A 24020-nucleotide genomic window follows, 5' to 3' on the forward strand; every position below is an offset into this window, starting at 1 on the left:
TTGCATGGGAGGGCAGGGGGCCAAGGAAGTGTGTGAGGAAGGAACGAGCAATGAGTGTGTGTAGGCGGTCAGCGTGCCTTACTCCTCCTCACAATCAGCTGTACCCCAGCTGCCACGGTGGGAATGACCAGCAAGTGAGCAGCTGTTCTCACCCGGGGAAGATGCTGCCCCTTCAGTAAGCAGGACTAAGAAGAAAGGTGGCGGGGGGGGGGGGGGGGGAGCCAGCGTGCATGTAGCAGCTAAACTAGGGCCTAGCACTGGGAGACCTAGCTCTTGGGAAACCATTTTGAGGGTGCCACACACAAGGGGAAGGAGCCAGATACGGCAGCGTATGCCTGTAACTCCATTGTTTGAGAGGCAGAGTCAAGAAAATTGTCTCAGCTCGGGAGGCAGAGGCAGGCGGATCGCTGTGAGTTCGAGGCCAGCCTGGTCTACAAAGTGAGTCCAGGATGGCCAAGGCTACACAGAGAAACCCTGTCTCGAAAAACCAAAAAAAAAAAAAAAAAAAAGAAAATTGTCTCAGGTTTGAGGGCCGCCTAGTCTACATCACAAAATCCGGGTCATCCAGGGCTGCATAGCATAATAAGACCCTGTCTCAGGATGCACAGCCAGGAGCCTGTGAGTTGGCTCAGCCAGTGAAGGCATTTGCTGCCAAGCCTAACAAGCTAAATTCAATCTCCAGGACCAATATGGTACAGGAAGAAAACCAGCTCCTGGAGACCGTGTTTGACCTCTGCTAGTCCGCTGTAACACACTCACACAAGAGCTTGTACACGGGCATGCATACACACACAAAGAAATTAAATGTAATTTTTTTTAAAAAACCACCAAAACAAACTACCTATGGGAGGAGATAAGGAGGTTCCCATTTCTGCAATCAGCCAACCGCTTCCTCCACCTCGAGACCTGGCCTCCTGGGCCTCGATATATTTACTCCAAATATAGGGAGAAAGTCAGTGGGCCTGCACATCTGTGCATCTCACTTTATGCCCCTGGAATAGCAGGACAAAGACCTGATTGTAAAATTATTGCTGATGGCCCTTGACGATGAGAGAGATGTTTGCAGGGGTAGAGGCAGGGCCTTCATCAGCCTCCAGAGTCTGGGTACCAAGGAAACTTTTTCAGCAGTGTGGGGTTTTAAAAAAAAAAGGAGAAGCCAGACCACAAGCAGCCTCCGCACTGACTGCAGATAGTAACCTCTGTAGAAGGTGTCAGGGCCTTCTGGTCTACCTAGACAGTGGCTGAAAGCATGTGTACAGGTCAAATGGGCAACAGGACATCAAAAGGCAGACCACCGCACAGAGAAATCCTGTCTCAAAAGACCAAAAAAATGTGTCGAGCCCTTGCTAAGTAGAGAGAATACGCCTGCCTGTCCACACCTCTGTGTGGTAGCTATAAGCGGCTTTCTTTTCATTGTGTGTATTTGTTGGGGTACACATATGTGCCACAGCTCTTGTGTGAAGGTCAAAAGACAAATTGGAGTCAGCTATCTCCTTCTACCATGTTGGTTCCAGGTTTTTAACTCAGGTCATCAGTGCCTTCACCCCTCTGAGCCATCTTAAAATATCTAAGGCCAAATTAAATGTGCAAATGAAACAAGCATATGGGTGTCATGTGGAGCACGGAAGATCCAGGGGTCTCATCTGAGACAGTTAGAAAATAAAAGATGCCCTTAGAGTAACAACCAGAAGGAAAAATTCAGAGATATCACTAAAACCCAATAGAACTATTAAGGTAAAAGTGTTTTTAAAATAGTTAATGCAGGAAGGGTAAGACGGCTGATCAGGTAAAGGCTCCTGCAAACGATCTAAGTTCAGTCCTGGGAATCCACACGGGGAAGGAGAGAACTGAATCTCAGAACTTGTCCTCTGATCTCCACACATCCACTGTGGCATGCATGCACCCACACACGTGTACATGCATACAATATAAATAAATAAAATGTTCTAAATTTCTTAAAAATAAAATACAGGAGCTGGAGAGGTCTCTCAGAGGTTAAGAGCACTGACTACTCTTCCAGAAGTCCTGAGTTCAATTCCCAGCAACCATATGGTGGCTTACAACCATCTATAATGTGATTTTCTGGCCTGTATACATAATAATAAATAAACAAGTCTTTTTAAAAATAAATAAATAAAATACAAAATTATAGCAAATAAGGCAAGAAAGAAAGGACAGAGGAGATAGAAAACATAAACAAACTTGGGACGGATAAGAGGACTCGGGGTAAACAGCTTTTTCCATTAGTCTTAGAACCCAAGGACTTGAGAGCAAGGAATACTGTGGGTCTCAGGTGACTGTTCTCCATGGTGAAGGTACAGCAGGGCAGCCTGAACACGTCCGTATCACATCTGCCAATGGCAGGTGCGATTGTAGACCCTGTTCAGCAGGGAAGGCTGAGAAGTGAGCAAATGCATGAAGCCACACAGAGCTCTCATAACTGTGGTTGGCATTCAGCACAGCACATGCCCAGTGAGTGTTGAGGTTGAGGCTAAGCTTCAAGCTCTCGTGTGTCCTTCTAAGGTGAGGCTCTGCAAGCCACTGCAAGGTAAGGTGTAACATGGTCTGCTAGAAGGTTCCTCCTGTTCTTTTTCCTGGTATAAAGTGTGCGTCTTTACATACTTGGAGACCCGGTACCATTGGACCCAGGCATGAGGTTAAGGGGACAGTGAGGAAGGGAGCAGCAACCAAGTGAAATTTGAACCTCTTGCCCTGGTCACAAACATGAGAGTGACTGGCGGCCTTACCTGCCTGTTCCAGAACCCATATGCCCTTTTGCAAAACCGAGGCGCCAGCATTAGGGAGGCTTCAGCACACGAAGGCCAGGTCCTGGGAGACCTGCTGGGGCTGAGCCAGCTTTGGCAAGGAGGCCAGGAAAGGACGAGCAGGCAGGTTTCCAAACCACTGCATGGCTCTCTCTTTCTCTCTCTCCCAGGCTTGCCTGTTCCTCCTGTCCTTCCCTTCCCTGTCACTGCCACCCTTTGTCCTGCAGTGGTCACCTTCCTTTGTTGAAGGTTGATCTCTTGTATTGGAGATCCCCACTCTGACTATGGGTTATTGGGCTGCCAGCTTTACATACAGGAAACTGAGCGGCTCTGCCAGGTACGGATGCCTGCTCAGGGTCTCACAGCAAGGCCGCAGCAAGGCCAGGGCTAGATGGGCCCCTGACTTGGACGTTCATTGTTCTTTCCTGCTTGGCATCCAGACTAATCCGAGTCAGTACACTAAGTCATCAGAAATCTCCACGCACTTCTCGTTGCCTACAGGCAAAGGCTCTTATGAACTCTTTAGCTCTGTATTCCTGTGAGTAAAACTTTGGACACATTTTTTCACTATCTGTCTATGTTAACCTGTATATAATTTGCATATTGTACTCTTGTATTCTTTGAGTCAGAACACATTCAGATATGATTTAAAGTTGTGTGTGTGTTTGTGTGTGTGTGTGGTGTGTGTATGTGTGGTGTGTGTATGTGTGTATGTAGTGTATGTGGTGTGTGAGGTGTGCGTGTGGTGTGTGTATATTTGTGTATGTAGTGTGTGTGGTGTGTGTATTTGTGTATGTAGTATGTGTGGTGTGTGTGGTGTATGTATGGTGTGTGTGTGTGTGTGTGTATATGTGTGTGTTGCAAATGCAAATAGGGTTTCTGGGGGCTGTAGAGATGGCTCAGGACCCAAGTTAGGTTCCCTGAACTTACAATGAGCAGTTCATAGCCACCTGTAACTCCACTTTTGGAGAGCCATTGCCTTTTTCTGACCTCCATAGTCACACCACATAGACACACACACACACACACACACAGAGAGAGAGAGAGAGAGAGAGAGAGAGAGAGAGAGAGAGAGAGAGAGAGAGCAGGAAAACACTAATACACATAAAATTAAATCTTTAATTTTGAAAATTAAATAGAGCCTCTGGTCTTTTCTCTGGGGGTGAGCCTGTGAGTGCTGCTGAGGTTTGTATAACGTGTGCCTGGGTGACAGCAGGTCGGGTAGATGAAACGGCAAGTCCTGGACCTGAACCAAGTGTTCTGTTAAGCCATCAGCGTTTGTCTTTCTGCAGTCCACAGAGCAATGTCAAGGAGCCGCTCTGCAATGTGGACTGCAGCTGTTCTCAAGGCCACATCTGAACCTGTGGTCCCTGTGTCGATAGCCTCCCGACTGAGCCAAGTCTGCTGCGTTGGTGAACAAACCCCAGATCATATGCTCAGTCCTCCTTGCTCACCCCAAATCTGGGCATGCGTGCCAGCCCTCTTGCCTCTGAGTTGTGGCATCCTTGAGTCAGCACTAAACTGTCTTGCTTAAGATGCCCCGTCCTGCTGAATTCCTTCCACTGGTATTGTTATTATTCTGTTTTATAGCAGAGGGAACTGGGTTTCAGAAAGCTCATATAGTTATCCCAAAGTCATACAGTGAGTGGTAGTGCCAGGCTTTGAACCCAGGACTGACTCCAGAGTCTTTACGTTAAGCATTCAAGCTGTGTGAAACAAAGGTGGTCTCCTGCATACCTGTTGATTCTTTCCAGTGCCTAGCACACTCACAAAAATCAAAATGCACAAAAAAATCAAATGTTAAGCAAATGACTGAGTGAGTGGCTATTTGAATGAACAGATGGATCAACAATCCAGGCCAGCATCAAGAAGGGAGTCTACAGTGGAGGGAAGAGGCCCTCCTACATTTAAGATGCAGCCCCCAGTGATGCAGAATGTGTTTTTTTTTTTTTTTATGTATTGAGTCCAGCATGAGCTCTTAGACATCGTCATAACACTTAGCCCACCTAGCTCTTGGGTTAGCCATCCTCAGTGCTGTCTGGGTCATTAGCTGGCCTCTGGTGGCAACGGCAGACTCACACCCTGCCAACTTAGCAACCCCAGTGTGAGGGACAGGTATCTGATGGCTCTTGGTCCAAGCAAGCTTAGGCCGTTGGTCCTGTTCTGGATTCCACATCTTGGGGCTGGAGGGGGCAGCGTGGTTAGATCTGGAGTTCCCTCTCTCAAAGCCACTGTGTGGGTGGCTCCACACAGACCACACAAGCCGAGATGGTGCTCGCGAATAGGATGCCAGAGCCAAGAGATGTGGAAATGGATGTTAGAAGTATGAATATCAAGGGTCCAATGTGTCTCTTGCAGGACCTAGTGGACTGGCAGAAGCCCCTCCTGTGGCAGGTGGGCCAGTTGGGAGAGAAGTACGATGAGTGGGTTCACCAGCCAGTGGCCAGGCCCATTCGCCTCTTCCACTCAGACCTCATGGAGGCGTTCTCCAAGACTGACTGGTGAGAACCACGCAGGGTCTGAGATGGCCCACCCCTCTCTTCTGGTAATACCAGTAAAAATATAGATGCAGGAAACAATTGGGCCCCTATTCTGTAAATTTTGTGGGAGGGTTGGACAGGCTGTAGCCATAATCAGTTCCTGCACGTGGTTCTATCTATCATCTGGGTTCCAGACTCCTATGTACGGTTAGAAGCCTTTAATGCCCATGGAAACAATTTTTCCTGCAATTAGTCCTCCTGCCACAAGAGGGCAGTGTCTACGAAGCGGCCCAGAGTCAGTAGCCATGGTAACCCATAATTCTTTTCTGCTGTCTCAAAAAGATGGACTCACAGCTTCTCTTTTCTTTCCCCCTGCTCCCGATGCCATTGCGACTTTTGACCATGGCTCTCCACATACTTTCTGTAGTTAAAAACGTATGCCTCAGGGAAGCTGGACTGTGTTGTGTCACCCCCTGCCCTGCCCCCGGTCCATGACTATACACCTCTCTCACCCGGATGGCCCTCCTACAGGTATTCTGTCCCCATCATCTGGATGCCCCTGGTGCTGTACTTAAGCTGGTCCTACTACCGAACGCTCAGTCAAGGCAACATCCGGCTCTTCACATCATTCACAACAGGTAACAACTGGCTTCTTCCTGACGTGTTCGCATGAGTCTCGAAGGCAGGAAACTGTGCCTTCCATGGTCTCCAGTTCCTATAAGCATAGAAAACCACAATATAAACACTTTAAAGTGGGGCTTAGCGTAAGAAAAAAAAAATGTCCTCCTCAACCCATGGATACAAAAGCAAGCAACACATGAGCAGAAACTTAACAAAATCATATCGTTAAGTGTCACAGCAATAAAAAGACAGAGGGAGGGAATGTCTTCCTGAGATTAAGAGCAGAGTGCCAAGTGTGGTACTCAACCCCCACTCCCCCCACTCCTACCCCCCCCACCCCTACCCCCCACATCCACAGCCTGAGGAAGTGGAGACAGGAAGAGCAAGCCTTACAAGTTGAGGATATCCTTATACACATTAGCACTCCAGGGCAGCCAGAGCTGCGTAGAGAGGCTCTGTTTTTGTTTTGTTTGTCTGTCTGTCTGTTTTTCGAGACAGGGTTTCTCTGCATAGCCTTGGCTGTCCTGTACTCACTTTGTAGACCAGGCTGGCCTTAAACTCACAGAGATTCACCTGCCTCTGCCTCCCAAGTGCTGGGATTAAAGGCATGCGCCACTATGCCCGGCTGGAGAGGCTCTGTCTTAATTCAAATAACAGTATATGTACAGCCTAAAACTCCTCACTGAAAGGCTGACTGAAGACCAGGCAGGAGGGTGCACATCTGAGATCCTAGTAGTTGAAGATCAAAGGCAAGGGGATTGTTTTACGCTGGAGGCCAGCCTCATCTACCACAGCATATGCAGGATAGCCAGGGCTGTATAGTGAGTCTCTACCTCAAAGGATGATAGATAGATAGGTAGATAGATAGATAGATAGATAGATAGATAGATAGATAGATAGATAGAAATGTAAGCGGTATATCAGGTAGCACAGCTGAAGGTGATGAGGCCATGCTCATGTCACAGATTGAAGGAGAACTTGGAAGAAAGATTTGCAAGTGCCACAGGCTGTCTTCAAAGCTACGGGCCACAAAGCAGAAGCTGAGCCTGGCAGTGACACCTGATCCTCTCTGCTCCATGTATTTAGCATTTGCCAGACCATGCACTTTCCCAAGACGCCTCTCAGCAGCCCCATGGGAAAGGCACTATTGTTATACCCTCTCAGAGCTGAGGAAACACGGTTGTTCCAGAAGGCAGACACGTGTCAAAACATCACACAGTACATGGTTATGTTCATGAAACGTTATCTCCCAGGTGTTTTTTTTTTAATTAATTAAAAATAGAGTCAAGAAAGGGACTGGGAAGCTAACTCAGTTGGTAAAATGATTGCGCACAAGCACGAACCTGAGTTTGATCCCCAGAATTTATATAAACAGCCCGACTTGCCAGTGAGCGCTTGTAATCCCAGAGCTCAGGAGACAAGAGACAGATGGGCCCTGGAGGGTCACTGGCCAGCCAGTTCAGCCTAATTGGCGAGTTTCAGGTTCCATTGAGAGAGCCTGTCTCCAAAAAAAGAAAAAAAAATTGGGCAGATCTTAAGGAAGAACAACACCCAAGATTTTCCTCTGGCCTCCACACGCAAGCACACATACCTGCAGACACATGTGCGTTCACACACACAAATGAATACACAGGCACCAGATAGAGCCTAAAAACATTAAATGCGCAATTCAGGGTCATTTACAGCCTGGGATGTGGACACCAGCTGCCACCCAGCTTCTAGTTAGGGGATGGGAGACAGGGAGGGTCTGATATGGGCTATTTACCCTAAGAATGCATAGAACTGAGTTTCTCTGCCATCTTGGCTCACAGACTCAATGCTTACCTCAACCTCCAGTCACACCACATGCCTCCTGCCCAGAATCTGCTGGCCTTAAGGTGTGGCCTGGAGTATTGCTTTCCCCTGACTGGTCACAGTTTGTTCCCAACATGCACCAGACAGTTTCCTCCCTCTACAGACAGAGGCTTCTCTTCTTCCTACATCCCCCAAGGGTAAGCCAAGGTCCTCCTACAGCATTGGGACCCTCAGTTTATCTGCCTCACCCGAGATAGGGGGTGAGCAAACTGTGGAAAGTGGCCCCACAACCCAGCCCAGAACCCAGAGGGTTACCGTGCACATCCCACTAGCCACGGTTACCCTTTTCAGCCCACGCTGAATAGCTCAGGCACAGCACAGGGCTTGTTGCTCAGAGGCCTGCTCACTGAATCGCCCACTGTCTGCCCAGCAATCCCCTAACAATTACCAACAGTGGTAGGGCCGCCAGGGCTGGTGGCCAGAGGGGGAAGGGGACGCTAAAGCTTTGGCCCAGGTCCCTCTGCTGGATTCCTCCAGAGATGCCACTCAGTACCAGCTCCAGCCGGATGGGCAGACTGGGTGATGCTGGGGTGAGGAGGCGGGTGGAGGCTTGACCTATAGGAAAGGGCTGTTCTGCACGGCCAGGACAGTGATTCGAGGGTTCCCCAGCATCACAGGCCTCTGCAGACAGCTAAAATGTGCCTGTGTAATAAAGGTCCCGTGTGGCAAGCTAGTAAGCCTGTGGCCACAGTGCCAGTAAACAGCGGCGACATGAGAGACACACTGGGTCATGCATTCATTCCTCACCCTGCAGAGTGCCTTGCAAGGTACAAGTCACGGGCAGAGCAAATAGGAACCCACAAAGCAAAGCAAAGGGACACTCAGTGAGGTCCGGTTGCAGCTTCTGGACAAATGATGGCCTGAAATAAACACAGAAGAGCTGGAGTGTCAAGGAATAGTCCAAGCTCAAGGAAGACACCAGCTTTTAGAGAGGGATGGAGCCCCTGGGATCCCATTGTAGCTGCGTCTCATGTCCACTCCCTAGCACCTAGACATTTATGGAGCCACTTTTCAAAAGGAAGTATGGCCTGACTCCTCTGGGCAAAAAACTCCTGTTTTCCCTCTTCCTCAGCAGCCCTCCTGGCCATTGGTCCTAGGGCTGCCCACAGTGTGTAGGTGGCCTAGGTCCTTCAGAGGTACCTCTCAAAGCTGTCTACCCTCCCCAGCCTGGCCTGCTCATAGGGTGGCACAGATCAAATTCCATCCAGGCACAAACCTACAGGGGTTGTCCTCTACCCGTTTTCTCTCCTGATAAATCTCTGTGAGCCTGCTGTGTTAAGCACTGGACACGTGGAGAAGACCACACTCACTTACAAAAAAAAAAAAAGTAACTCCAAGTTTGGGGCAAAGTAGCAAATGACACCACTGAACCTAGTGCTTGAGGGTGGTGCTGGAGGGCAGAGTAAGATCTGCAAGCCAGGCAGAAGTGGGTGGAAACATCAGCATGGGCCATCACGGGATGAGAAAGGCAGGGGGGACTCCGGAGAAGAGCGCATCAGCAAAATTGTATATGCAGGAGAAAATGGCATGGCACATCCAAGGAGCCCCTACCCAGGTGACATGTCTGCAAGGTCAACACTTGAGGGACACGGGGACTAGACTTTGTTTGAAGGCCATGAGGTAACACAGAGTGATTTCACAAGGTATAGAAGCAGGGGTGGAGATCTCTGATGCCGCCCTGGGGGTGACGGGTGGCAAGGTGGTGGGATTCAGAACAGTGAAGGTGGGGTTGGAGACACGGCACAAAGTCTGAGCTCTTGCTGAGGACCTGAGTTCAGTTCCCAGCACCCATGTCAGGCAGCCGATGGCTGTTATATAATTCCAGCTCCAGGAGATCAGACACCTCTGGTCTTCCTGTGTATCTGCGTGCACACACACACACACACACACACACACACACACACACACACACACACCCCAATAAATGTCTAGAAAGAAAGACAAATAGTGAACTGAGAAGGATGGATCCAGGTAGACAAATAGACTTACGTTACAGATTGGGCATGGTGGTGCAGGACAGTGAATGTTAGCACTGCGGAGGCTGCCAGGAGAAACAACTATGTCCTCATTCTTCCCCGCAACCCGTATGCTTATGAGGAGGCTATCTCAACAATAAGTAAGCCAGCAAGCAAAATGCAAGTGGACGTGAGATCCACAAGTCACATAAAACTAGCCATTTGACTTGGAAACCCCAGTGACTAGCCTGGAGGGATGAGGACAAAAAAAAAAAAAAAAGACAATTTGTTTCATTTGAGAATGGTTATCTCTGGGCCTTGTGTGTGCCACATGGAGATACGAGGTGGCAAGTGGCCAGCCAAAGGTGGGGTGGAAGTGTAGATCGGGGCACTGCCAATCTGTGAATAAAATCAGTTATGAAGCAGAGAGTTTGTAGGGTCAAGGCTTCAATCTGAGGGACAGAGGGACAGTTTTCACAGTAGAGCCTGAGAAGGGACATATGGTCCCCGGAACTGAATGATGAGCACACGACTCAAAACTTGCTAGAAACTACTGAGCTATACCTTCCTGTGGGCAAAGTGAATGGTACACTTTTTGAGACAGGCTCTCACTGTGTCACCCAAACTGGTTCTGTACTAATGATCCTTCTGCCTCAGCCTCCCGATTATTGGAATTACAGGCGTGCACCACTGTGTTGTGCTTAAGAATTATATCTTGGGCTGGAGAGATAGCTCAGTGATTAAGAGCACTGGCTGCTCTTTCAGAGGACCTGGGTTCAGTTCCCAGCACCCACATAGCAGCTCACAGCCGCCTGTACCTCCTGTTCCAGGGGATACGACACCCACACACAGTCATACATGCAGTCAAAACACCAAAGTACATAAAATATAAGTAAATAAATTATTAAAAGAATTATGGCTAAAGCAGTGGCTTCTGGGGAAGAAGGATCTACAACTAATTTTCTTATTACTGTGACAAATTCCCTGACAAAAGCAACTAGAAAGAAGAGATTGGTTCGGCTTCCAGTCGGAGGCTAGTCCATCAAGGCTTGGAGGCAGGAGCATGAATTAGCTGGTCATTTCATGCCCGCAGTTAGGGAGCAGTGAGAGATGAGTACAGCTCAGCTCCCTTCTTCCTTTTTATTCCAGTCCTGGGGATGCTGGGACTCGCCCTCAGGGTAGCTCTTCCCTGTTCAGTTTAAGTGTTTCTGGAAACACGCTCACAGAAACACCTAGAGGTGAATCTCCATGGAGATGCTAAATCTAGTCAAACTGACAGTGAAAATTAACTATTGCAAAAGGGTAAAGCCACGAAGGGGAGGTGGGTGTGGAGGAAAGTGGACGAGAGCAGGCGGGGCTAGAGCAGAGGTCTCCTACAGATCAAAGACGAGAGCCGCAAGACCAGCAGGGTCCTCAGAGGGCTGGGACCCAAGGACTTCAACCCTGATGATTACCTGTTCGGCCTCCCTACATCCGTGCAGGCTGATCGGTTTCCTCAGACACCATGATTTCAAGCCTACTGACACGTCTGCGTTTAGGCTTCCACGCCCTCCCTGCCCACCCGTTCCCAGCTGCTCACTTCTCTCACTGGTAACTGCTGGCGTTGAATGCTCTTCCAAGATGGTCTTCTTTCCTTCCCCCCACTCCCCCACATCACTGAGTCACCCTTCTAGGTAGAGAGCCAGCACTCAGCCAGAGCTGTGCCACCTACTGTCCCCTGCTGGAAAACAGCTCTCTGACCAGTGACCCCCATCACTCTAGAAAAGCACCCTTCTCACGCCTACTGCAGATCCACCCCACAGGACTTGGCGGCGTGGCCTGCCCGTGGCTACTAGGCAGAGGACAACAGTGTCCAAGTTACCCCGGGTGGCAAACAAGGCAAGAACTTCAGAGCCACCAGGCACGGGTGTGCAAGGCAGTCACCAACCCTGACCACCTAGCTGTCTGTCTCTTCTGCAGATTATTCAGTGGCGGTGCCCGAGTCCATGTTCCCAGGCCTCCTTGTGCTAGGCGTGCTGCTGTGGACCTTCATAGAGTACTTCATCCACCGCTTCCTGTTCCACATGAAGCCCCCCAGCAGCAGCCATTACCTCATCATGTTGCACTTTATTATGCACGGTCAGCACCACAAGGTGAGTACTATGGACCCCACCCCAGGCCCCACCCCATGCAGCCAGCTCCAGGAAGCCTTGAAGCTATCATCAGCTCCCAAGAGTCTTCCTGAGAATCTGGTTCTGGGCTGGAAGTGACAGAAACCAAAGGTGTTTGAGATTTCTCAAGGCGGTGGCTGGGTTGGACATTGCAGTCTGAGCCAGGCGGGGGACAATGTACGATGCGTGCATACTCTCAACATTGTGCACAGGCCATGATGGTTAACACTTGATCCTATGCATCACCCAAATTCGTCATCATCTGTAATGCTCACAACCCTTCATTCATGCATTAATGGTTCTTTGAATACTCTATAGGCATTGTACTAGACCCCAGTGAACAAAACAGACTTGTACCGCTGTCTTCTGAGGATGGTGCTCCTGCGCTCCCGTTCCACAAAGGGAACTGACACTTGGAGAGGTTAAGGAATTGAGTGGCCCACCCTCTTCCTTTGAGGGCCAAGAGCCAATGGCTCCCTGTAAACCCTCTTCAACAAAGAAGCCTCCAGTTGAGACATGGAGTGGGGGAGCATCAGGCTCAACTTCTGATCCTCTCACCACAGACTGTGTCAAGCCCGGGCAGGCTGCTGATGTGACCTCTCCCCACACAGCAACAGACCGAAGTCTCCCAAAAGCCCCCCCCCCCCCCCCCCGCAAAGGGCTTGGTATTTGAGGTCAGGGCTCCTATCTAGTAGCTAACAAGTCCCAGAACCCAAGTGGTCTTAGGAGCATGCTGTGCCCTTGGGCCATTTGCCAGGTCCCATCCTGGATAGAAAATGAAGAGTAGGACATTTTCTCTGGGTCTTTTAGGCACACGGACATACTTGTCTCGTGGCAAAAACAAAGATACCTGGACAGGTCACTATCCCCTCGAGAGAACACCTCGCTGCTCCCCTCCATTCTCCATAAGAAGTGTCTGCACTTTGACACGCCACCTCTGACGCCCTCGCCTCTCTGCCCACAGGCACCTTTTGATGGCAGCCGTCTGGTCTTCCCCCCGGTTCCAGCCTCTCCGGTGATCGCCTTCTTCTATATAATCTTGCAGCTCATTCTGCCTGGGCCTGTGGGGGGCATCATCTTTACTGGGGGCCTCCTGGGCTATGTCGTCTATGACCTGACCCATTACTACCTGCACTTTGGCTCACCACACAAGGGCTCCTACATGTACAACATGAAGGCCCACCATGTCAAGCATCACTTTGAATACCAGAAATCAGGTAAAGTTGGGCCTCCCGGCCTTTATTTTTATTTATTGACTAATTCAGCAGATTCAGCCCCAACTAAGAACTGTTCAGAGACTGGCACTTACAGAGGGCTTTATTATAGCTACGCAGAGAGGGACAAACAAGGAAACCAACATACGGCAAAGATTATCTGAGACGGTGATAAGTGTCATAAAGAAATAAAGCAAGAAACCACCGGGCTGGATGGTGGCTTTAAACCCAGCACTGTGGAGGCTGAGGCAGGCAGGTCTCTATGAATTTGAGGCCACCCTCATCTGTATATAGTGAGATCTTGTCTTGGGAGAGGGTGGGGGGAAGGAAAATTTCATGACATATTTAACCAAAATAACCAAAGTATTACCATCTTGTAGTTAACATAAAACCATTAATGAGCTCACTCACATCTCCTTATACTAAATCTGTTTTGTATTAAGAGCACATTTCAATTCATATGCTAAATTTACAACAGAAATACTTGATCTATCTATGTTTTTTTTTTCAATAAAAATTTGTAGTTAAAAAGACAGATTTAGCTGGGCATGGTGGCGCATGCCTTTAATCCCAGCACTCGAGGCAGAGGCAGGAGGATCACTGTGAGTTCAAGGCCAGCCTGGTCTACAAAGTGAGTCCAGGACAGCCAGGGCTACACAGAGAAACCCTGTCTGGGGGGGCGGGCAGGGGGAAATAGAGAGATTTATGGAGCTGGCTGGAGAGATGGCTCAGTGGTTAAGAGCACTGTCTGCTCCATTCCAGAGGTCGCCAGTTCAATTCCCAGCACCCACATGGCAGCTCACAACTACCTGTGACTCCAGTTCCAGGGGATCTGACGCCCTCACACAGACATGCATACAAGCAAAACACCAACGCACATAAAATAAAAGTAAATAGTAATTGTAATAAAGTCAGATTCCCCCATATAAATTGCTCCAAACATACTTCTGAGTTATCCAGTAGCTGACTCAAATATGTATGTTCACAACAAAACATAAATTACTTTGAATTGAATGAAGTCAGAAGTCAGCTCCTCGGAAGCGCCTAGCCACACTCCCAGCACTCGCAGCCAAGTGCTCCTTGTGGCTAGCATGCTGGCATGAAAAGCACTAGCTGAGGTAATTCAAGAAACAAGTCACTACCCATGTCACTGGAGCTGAGACCCAAGTGAGAACAAGGTATCGTGGCTGATGTCTGGGAAGTGGGCACCCTGAAACAGGCATGAACTTGAAGGCACCCTGAAACAGGCATGAACTTGACCCAGCAAGGAAGGGGGAAAAACTAGAGAAGGACAGTGTGTGAAACCCAGGTAGGGCCAAGCCAGCCCAGGAACTCAGGCCCCCTAAAGAATCTGGGGTTATGCTAGCTGTATGTAGGGGAACATTGAAAATACAGGTGTTTGGTCCTCGGCTTGTGGGAGTTGGGAAGGAAGGCCAGCGTGGACAGATGTTGAAATCTTTCCTAGCTCTGCCTCCCCAAGTGAATTTCCTTCTGCTTTTACGTTACCTTACCTTCTGCCCTGTTTGTCTCCCTCTGCAGGGTTTGGCATCAGCACTAAATTGTGGGATTATTTCTTCCACACCCTCATTCCAGAGGAATCCCACCCGAAGATGCAGTGACAACCCCTACACCCTCTCTGTTCTGCCCTTGGTCTACCCGCCCCCCCCCCCGGCCCCTGCACCCTGCCCTACCCCCACCTCCATCCAGACCCTGCTAAGGTCAGTGTGGCCAGGCAGGATGGGCTCTCTCTAGCCCTGGGGCTTGGTGGAGACCTGAAGGCAGGACTGCACTTCTGGCTTTATGAGGACAACGTCCTCTTTATAGCCAAGTGGTCCCTCAGGACTGACTCACTCCCAGAGAATTATGACCTCCCCATTGGCATCACTGCCTAAGCTTCAACCCTCAGTGCTGCTTCAGGGTCCAGACAGTGGCCCCAAGGGGCATGAAGGAAACTGACTCCCCGACCTGTGCCTTAGAACTCTGGGCTCCCTGGGAGCATCCCCCATGCAGCAGAGGGACCAAAATGCCACAGCAGAAGCATGGTGTGCAGGCCTGCGGCCGCATCTTACTCTCCTGCCCTTTCTTGAGAGAGTTTGATGGTTCAGAAGTGAATGAAGGGCTATCCCAAGAAGAGACAGCATGATGCCTCCAGGCCATTCCTAGACCCCAGGACAGCCAGTCTGGTCCTTGCCAACCCCAGATACCAACTTACTGTCCGCTGTCTCAGTGGAAGTAATCTGGCACTTACCCACCTAGGCAGAAAACATGGGGGTGGCTGGCATCTTCTACAAGATTGACAGGAGCCCTGGCCCTTGTCTTTGGGATCAACAGCTGCTTTCTCTATCTCCCTGCTGCCCCCCCCCCCAACCACAAAACTGCTCCCCAGCAGAGGCTCCAGAGATCTCTGCCTTGGTGAGAGCCTACCCTAGACCCAGCCACTCTGGGCCTTCACCTGCACAGGTAGACGCCTGCTCCACTCAGGACCCCCCCAGCAGTGCCTCCTGAAGCCAAGAAGGGGCTTTCGTGTGGTGCCTTCTTGCCTTCCTCGCCTCTCAGACCGTTCTTCCTTGTAACCAGAGTCCTCACTGCTCCTGCAGTCTTATTTATAAACTACATAAACAGTCATAATCTGGCCCCAAATGAAGTAGCTGGTCAGATGGCCCTTTCTAATCCTATGTATTGAGCTTATTGTTAAAAAAAAAAAAATCTTGCCTTCCTTTTTGTTCCTTTCTTACCCACAAGCCATTACTACTTGAAACTTGTCAAAAACTCAATGGGTGCAAAGGCTAACGAGGAGCCGTGTGACCAGTCCTGTGCTCTGTACTGCTTACGGTGAAGCTATCTAGAGATTTGGGGATAAATATGCAAAACTGCAGTTGTGAAATAAATATGTAAATAAATTGTATATTTTGAAAAATAAAACATTGAGAAGAAACCAACAAAGGCCCATTGGTGTCTGTTAATGGTGCCTGGACTCCACCATGACTGGGAAGGAAGGACACTGGTTTAAAAGGAGAAAGATGTTATGACACTGAGCAGGCTGTACATAGTTGCCAGAGGATGAGATAATAAAAAGCTAGCTGACAGGTTAAGCATCATAGCGCACGCCTTTAATCCCAGCGGAGGCAGAAGCAGGTGGGTGTCTGTCAGAGGCCAGTCTGGTCTACAGAATAAGTTCCAGGACAGCCAGGGCTACACACAGAAACCCTGTCTCAAAAAACAAACAAACAGGGGGTGGAGAGATGGTTTAAGAGCACTTGTGGTTCTTCCAGAGGACCCAGGTTCAATTCCCAGCACCCACATGGCAGCTCACAACTGTCTGCAACTCCATTTCCAAGGGATTCAACACCCTCATGGAAACATACACACAGGCAAAACACCAATGCATATGAAGTAAAAAATAAATAAATAAAATATATTAAAGCAAACAACAAAACAAAGCTGTCTGACTCTTATCTGCTTACTTGGTTTTTAATTTTTTTTCTTTATTACATTTATTTATTTATTCTGTATGTATGTATACCTGTCTGCCACAGCACACGTGTGGAAGTCGGTGGACAGTCTTCAAGAGTTAGGTTAGCACTGAGCCTTCCCCAGGGTGAGCTTTTAAGCGCAAACCCACATCCTAGGCTGACACACTTCAGGTGGCAGGAACAGTTAGCCAGAAGCAGAACCACAGAAGCCAAAAGGCAAGGGTAGTCCACGTGGAGACGTTGCCAGAACTACGGACTTTGATGGAGCAGGTTTTTGTTTTAGTTTTGGCAGGAGGTGCCGTCTACACGCTGAGTTTTATGGTCAGAACGGTATTTCCATCATGGAGTCAGTTGTGCTAAGGTCTGGGGGCCTGCTACAGATCCCAGGGATCAAGCTTAGGTCATTTGGCTTGGTGACAAGTCCTTCCGCTATTGTGCCACCTCACCCGTGTAAAAGTAACTTTTAATCTCCTGGCTCAATTGTTATCTGGTAGGCTCACTGCCTCCTTCTGCCAACCTAGGTCTAGTCCCGGAAGCTTCTAGCCTCTGTACGCTCTAACCTAGGCCTAGAATGTAATAGGCTCATCCTTACATGTTCTTTCTGAGCTGTGGGCCGGCTCAACTCAGCTGTTCTGGCTCAGACTCCTCTCCCAGCTGGTTTGTTTGCTTCTCTCTCGGCTCGGAGTTGCTCTACTTGGCCTCAAACTAACTCAGCAATCTGCTCTACTGACTTCTTCTCATTTTCTGGCTCATTCTGTCTTCACCTGAGTTCTCTCTCTCTGCAACCCATCTCTCTATTACTATCCTGGTAAAAACTGCCTCCTCTCTCTGTAAAACTGCCTCTTAAGTAGCTTCCCTTTCCTCTCTCTTCTCATGAGAGTTGGGCGTATCCTACCTAGTCTGTCAAATCTCTGATTTGTCACCTTTTCTGACACTCTATTAGACATCACTTTCAAACACAGGTGCTTCCTTCTACAAACTAACTTTACCTTCATTGTTTGGGAGTAAAGGCATGTGCCAGTTTGGTGGTGGTGGCGCACGCCTTTAATCCCAGCACTTGGGAGGCAGAGGCAGACAGATGGCTGTGAGTTCGAGACCATCCTGGTCTACAAAGTGAGTCCAGGACAGCTAAGGCTACACAGAGAAACCCTGTCTCGAAAAAAAAAAAAAGGCATGTACCAACCACACCATGACCTTCAAGGGTATTTATACATACATACATACATGATAAATAAATCTTTTAAAAAAAGAAAAAGAAAGTCACAGTCCTATGTAGAGTGCATACTAGAAGGCGAGGTGTGACAGCTTCCACCCACCTTCCTGAGTTTCATCAAGGACTGGATCCACATAGGGGTGGAGAAAAAAGGCAACTTTCAAGAAGGAGCACATTATTAAAGAAGGCATTTCTAGCCTCCTTCCTCAGAGCACCAGGTGGGAACAGATTTGCTAAAGCAGACCTAAGGAGTGGGATGTGGGGATAACCTGTCCCCCTCCCCCATGGGCTGTCCTTTGGCTAACAATTTTTCAAAACAACCCCACCCACACACCACCTCCTCACACACAAGGAGAGACGGGTTGTGGGGAGGGAAAAAAACAGAAGACACAAAGATGTCCCACATTGCCCTCCAAAATAGCGCCAGGGAGCCTCTCAGACAATTTAATTTAATCTGTTACAGTCATCTCAAGCATACCTTGCTTTTTTTTTTTCCCATCTCTTTTATCAGGATGGGGTTGGGGTGTGTTACAGTTACCATAACAGGACCCAAATCCCATTATTTGTAGAGGTTTGGGGTCTTCATAGTGAGGGCAGGCAGAGCAGGTCAGAAGATGCTCACTCAACCACGGTGACTAACTGAGATAGTATTATGTACCCCTTAATGAGAGACGTGAGGTAGCTCTGAGAGACAAAGGATGGCAGGAGCGCTCTCTAAAAGGTCCAGGTCCTGGGGTAGCTTCTTTCCAGGCTGAGCTGGTTCCCTCATGCTCCCCTCTTCTTCCACTAGGAAGAGGCCCATGAGACAAATAGCCCTGCGGACTCTGAAAACAACTTGTCACTTTCCAGCTTCCTGCACCTGCTTGTGTCTGGGTTGAGCTCTAAGCCCCTGCCCTTGGCAGCTGAGGAAGCTGCTGCAGCAGCAGGTCTGGGGAGCAGGGAGGGAGGTGGGGGGCTGAGGGGGGGAGGAGCAGGGAAACCGAGGGGGGTGGAGGGGGTGGGGAGGAGCTGATGGTGCTGGCTGCAGTGGACAGAGGGTCCTAGGGCTGGCGTGGGGTGGAAGATGTCAGCTGGGGAGGGTCCTCCCGGGTCAGAGTCCCAGGCCAGAACAGAGCAGAGCTGGGGATGGTGGTGGGGTGTGGCAGCCCTGTCTAGCTTCACAGAACTCTCCTATTTTTTTTTTTTTTTCCTGCATTCAAATTGACTGTCTTCTTCCAGGGACATCTCCCCTTGCTCTGGTACTGGATCATGAGGCTCTGCATTCGAACTTGGTATTGCCTAATGGGCACATATTCCAGGCCGATGGCAGGGCAGCAGCCACCACAGCACTGCACAGTCACACAGCTGGGCACTAGTTGTTTGACCACACTGCCCATGAGCCCCGTGCTCACAGGCACCACTGCCTCCCTGGGCTGGCATGTGGCCCATGCATAAACATCTATCCCCGGTACCACTTTCTTCTGGTGGCTGGGGCCATCAAACTGGGACACTGGGGCCTGGGTGCTGGCCAGCTGCAGCAGCACAGCAAGCAGCAGAGCAAGGGGCTCATGGTGCCCATGGGAGTGGGGTGGGGGTGGGGGTGGGGGCAAGGTGGGGGATGGGGGTGGGGGCGGCAGGGGTGGGAGGGTGGGTGGGTGTACCCGCATCGCCCTAGCCCAGCGGCTAAGGGGACAGCATGCCTTGCTTTCAAACAAAACAAAACAAAACGTTTGTGGTGATTTTTGTTGTTGATGATGTTATTGTTGTTTTTAGCAAGGAAAACCAGCAGTCATCGCTTTTCAGACAATGCACAATTACTCAAAATTAACTATCTCTGGAAGGGGAGGGGAGGAGTGTGTGCATACCATGGCCATTTGTCATTATTGCAACAACATATATGACAATGACACCAGCTGTGAGAAAAGGCTCCAGAAGGGGCTCATGGCAACACACACCCGTGGCTCTTGAGTTCTGGAGCCTCCCGGGAAGCCAATATTGCTTATTCAAACACATGCCTTAGGCCTTTCTGTGCGAGAGTGGAGCTCTCCACACAGTTGACAGCCTTCGGATCCCGTGCTGGCTTTTTCCGCCGTCTCTGGAGTGACAGGCTTCTGTTTGTCCTTGGCAAGCTTCTCAATAGTAGAGGGGTCATCTCTGAAATCAGTCTGCATCCCAAGCAAGAAAGGATCTTTGGACAGTGGAGAGTTATCCCAGGCACCCACTTTGCTTTCACATGTTCAAATGATGATGGTGAGACCACTGAAAAACACAGTAGAAAGACTTATGGATAACTTATGGATAACTCAGTGGACATAGTCTGTCATAATCCTCTTGCTCTGCAGTATCAAAAAGTCCACGAGTATATGGCTCTCCACAAATCATAATTGTGACTGCATAATTGTCAAAAAACAGTTAGTACATATGTGATGGAAAGTTGTCGTGTATGATGTCGGGGGACACGTCTTACCAACAGCCACCATCACCGACAGCAACACGCTTAATTGTCTACATCTCCGAAACTGTTTTGTATCCACTTTCAATATTTCAAATTAGATGTTGACTTCAGCTTTTCTCCTGAGGCATTGGCAGCGCCCTTTTTTTTTTTTTTTTTTTTTTTTTTTTATGTTTTTAATGTGAGATCTTGGGGATGAACGAGAAAGGAAGGATTGTAGCTTAATAGTGACGTATTTGTGTGTCAAGGTGACAAGGGGTCAGCTGTACTGACTGGTTTTGTGTGTAAACTTTGACACAATCTAGAGTCATCAGAGGGGAAGGAGCTTCAGCTGAGGAGATGCCTCCATGAGAAAAGATCAGTGGGGGAGGGCTCATCCCACTGTGAGTGGTCCTGAATTCTATAAGAAAGCAGACTGAGCAAGCCACATGGAGCAAGCCAGTAAGCAGCATCCTCCATGGCCTCGGCATCAGCTCCTGCCTCCAGGGTCCTGACCTGCTTGAGTTCCTGTCCTGACTTCCTTCAATAATGAACAGCAATACGGAAGTATAAGCCAAATAAACCCTTTCCTTCTTAACTTTCTTTTTGGTCATGCTGTTTCGTCACAGCAATAGAAACCCTAACTAAGACACTGTTCTATTGCATTCTTTGTTTTGTTTTTCTGAAACCGGGTTTCTCTGTGTGGCCTTGGCTGTCCTGGGCTCACTTTGTAGACCAGGCTGGCCTCGAACTCACAGCGATCCACCTGCCTCTGCCTCCCAAGTGCTGGGAATAAAGGTACGTGCCACCACTGCCCGGCTCTATTGCATTCTTACTTTAGCTCTCACTCTGATCTCTGCCTTGGAACTTTGTAACTTGTGCCCAGAATAGTGACCAACTTGTAGCAAAGTCCAATAGGAATCAGCCTTTGGGTTTTGCCTCTTCGTCTGGTCCCTGGCCTCTGCTGCCCTCTGGTGACAGCCCTGCCTCATTACAGCACTCCTCAGTGTTCCTGTTTGGAACAGGAATCACATGTGTGATTAATTTTAAAATTCTAGAACTTACCCATCTTGTTCTTTTAACTGACTTTCCTGTCTCATTAACTATTTGAGGAGTAAATTGGAACACTGTGTATGATTTTCCAAACAGCTTCAGTGGCTGGAATTTTCTTCGCAGGTACTCTGCCCAATGAATGAATTTTTATCTAAAAAGCATATCACAGAATAAATGTAAAGCTTGGAAAAATGATAGAACTCCCTACCTTCATCCCAGACACACATGCTCGTTCACACGGGGACACACACACACACACACACAGAGAGAGAGAGAGAGAGAGAGAGAGAGAGAGAGAGAGAGAGAGAGAAGAAAATCTCTTGTTTTGGCTAACACAAATAGGGGGGGATCCTAGCTTCATCTAGGCTCCCTTAAATGCAAAACCTCAAACAAGAACAGCAATGAAGATGACATATTATAGGAGGTGACTGAGAGGTAAAGAGCAGTGGTTGTGGAAGGGTTAACTTTAAGAAGCATTAGAGAATACCTACCTGGTTTATCTACCTGAAGACAAGACTCCAAAATCTTTATTCATTAGCCACCCCCTCCCTGAGTTGGTTAAGGACTGTCTTCAGGGCCATCACCTGTTTTTACATGTGACTACCTTCTGTAATCCAGCTGTCTTAGTTCATTTTATGTAGCTATAACAAGATGCCTGAGAATTGGTACTTTTTGAAGAAGTCCCTGACTGTTTTGGAGGCTGAAAGTCCAAAACTGAATAGCCCCATCTGTTTGGTTTCTGGCTATGGCATACACAAATTCAAAATGAAATCTTTGAAATTAAAAAAATTAATGAATTAAAATTTACACAATATACCAGAAAGAACTACCATAAGGAAGTAACTCCAGCTATGGGGAGTGGAGGTAGGCAGATCCTGAGGGCTCGCTGGCCAGCCAGTCTAATTGAAAAGGTGGCCTCCAGGCTCAGCGAGAAGTCCTGTATCAAAAATAAGGTGGTGGGGGTTGAAGAAATGATGGTTCAGCAATTAAGAGGACTTGTTAAGCTCTTCCAGAAGACCCAGGATCCCACATGGTGGCTCATAACTGTAACTCCACTTTAGGGGATCTGAGATCCTGCCCTGGCTCTTGCAGGTACACATCCATACATGCAGGCAAAACACTCATATATATACGTGTGTGTGTGTGTGTGTGTGTGTGTGTGTGTGTGTGTGTGTGTGTGTAATCTAAACAACTTTTAATAAGATGGTGGGAGGTTGTAGCAATGGTTGCTGTACTGGCTGGTTTTGTATGTCAGCTTGACACAAGTAAGAGTCATCAGAGAGGAAGGAGCCTCAGTAGAGAAGATGCCTCTGCATCACCTCCTGCATCCTGGTCCCTGCCCTGTTTGAGGTCCTGTCCTGACTTCCTTTGGTGATGAACAGCAACGTGGAAGTGTAAACTGAATAACTCCCCAACCCGCAACTTGCTTTTTGGTCATGGTGTTTCATTGCAGCAATGGAAGCCCTAGCTAAGACAGACTGGTACCAGGAGTGAGTGGAGGTATTTGCTGTGACAGCCCTGGCCATGTTTTGGGGAGGACTGTGGAAGGACTTTGGAACTTTGAGCTAGAAGAACCGTTGGGTATTAAGAGCTCTGTGAGATGTTCTGTATGAGCTTGCATGATAAGAGGATGGAGGCCTGGCTTGTAAAGTTTCAGAGGGAAGATTAAAAGCTCTATTGGGGTCATTTGTTATTTTGATGTAAGATTCTGTGGTTCTGGTTAGCTGGGGCTGAAGAATCAGCTGTGATTAACAAGATACCAGAACTACTGAAGTGAGACCTCTGTGTTACTAAGACAACTGATGCTGGTCAGCTGGAGCTAAGAAATCAGTGGTGATTCAGAAGAGACCAGCATCACTGAGGTGAAATCTTCTGGGAAGTGTTTCCTGGGAGCTCAGAGATGCTATGTTCCAGAGGCAGACAAGGTGTACCTTGTGTTGGCAACCAGACTTGGTAATGTGTACGTCAACCAGATGGTACTGGTTTTGAAGGCATGAAGGGGTCGTGGGAGAGCATCTGAGGCTTGGCACTGTGAGAGGCCAGGAGAGGCCATTGGTGAAGGTGCAGCCTCAGTGACAGTTGAAGGCCCTGGACTGAAGGAGTCAGGCAGAGAAGTTAAGGCTTGCCACCAAGAAGAGAGCTTATAAGATGCTATTGATGAAAGTGCAGCTCAATTGCAACAAGGGACCCCCACGTTTTGGAGATGCCAGTACTGTGGGATGACCGAGATAGGGTACTTACCTAGCAGGCACAAAGTCCTGGGTTCAGCCAGCAGCACCACATAAAACAAGTGTGGTGGTGCACTTCTGTCATCCCAGCAGCCAAAAAGGAAAGGCTGGAGGGCATCCTTGGCCATATGGTGATTTCCAGGACAGCCTGGGCTACATGAGACCCTGTGGGGAATGTGTGTGGAGAGACAATAAACTAGAAAATGAATAAACTGAGCCCTGAGACAGCCTTGTCCCAAAGTAAAATCTCTCCCCATACAATGCATTTCTGTTCTTCCCCAGCTCTATAGCCTGAGTGTGAGAGAGTGGTCTGTCTTTCTGTTGGAGGTTGGTCTGATGGATTGTGATGCTAATTGCTGGCAAGATGGTGTTACTGCCCTGAACCTCGCCTCTCTGATTGGCTGAATAAATATATCTGGGCAAGGCAGAAGGAAGGGACAGAGTGAAGGTTCTCAGGCTTTGGAGAGAGGAGCTTGGGGGGAAAAAGATGAGGTGGGGAGGAGGAGGAGACTCGCCATGGGACAGGAATAGAGCCATGTGGGCCCAGAGGAGGAATTCTGAAGTTCCTCATGGAAAGAGATGGAGTGTTCTGGGATTAGGGATG

The 24020-nt window shown here is 48.8% G+C and overlaps 1 protein-coding gene and 2 pseudogenes across 3 annotated transcripts in view; 1 reads left to right on the plus strand and 2 right to left on the minus strand.

The window, feature by feature from the left end:
- Positions 1-15986, plus strand: part of FA2H (fatty acid 2-hydroxylase) — a 48869-nt gene extending 32883 nt beyond the window's left edge. The window contains exons 3-7 of the mRNA XM_084755253.1: positions 5124-5266; positions 5777-5883; positions 11635-11807; positions 12790-13042; positions 14579-15986. Of these exons, the coding sequence (XP_084611379.1) occupies positions 5124-5266; positions 5777-5883; positions 11635-11807; positions 12790-13042; positions 14579-14658 (756 nt within the window). The 3' untranslated portion in view covers positions 14659-15986. The remainder of the gene's footprint in view (positions 1-5123; positions 5267-5776; positions 5884-11634; positions 11808-12789; positions 13043-14578) is intronic.
- Positions 15987-18563: 2577 nt separating this feature from the next.
- Positions 18564-19371, minus strand: LOC311583093 (vascular endothelial growth factor B-like; annotated as a pseudogene). The gene is made up of 3 exons: positions 19366-19371; positions 18758-19269; positions 18564-18653 (listed from the first exon to the last, which is right to left on the minus strand). The product of its transcript is annotated as a vascular endothelial growth factor B-like (transcript).
- A 272-nt stretch (positions 19372-19643) lies between these two features.
- LOC311583094 (cell division control protein 42 homolog) lies at positions 19644-21402 on the minus strand (annotated as a pseudogene). The gene is made up of 2 exons: positions 21397-21402; positions 19644-20209 (listed from the first exon to the last, which is right to left on the minus strand). The product of its transcript is annotated as a cell division control protein 42 homolog (transcript).
- Between the last annotated feature and the right edge of the window lie 2618 nt (positions 21403-24020).

This window comes from Acomys minous (genome assembly GCF_964271855.1).
Source record: "Acomys minous genome assembly, chromosome: 14".
NCBI lineage: Eukaryota > Metazoa > Chordata > Mammalia > Rodentia > Muridae > Acomys > Acomys minous.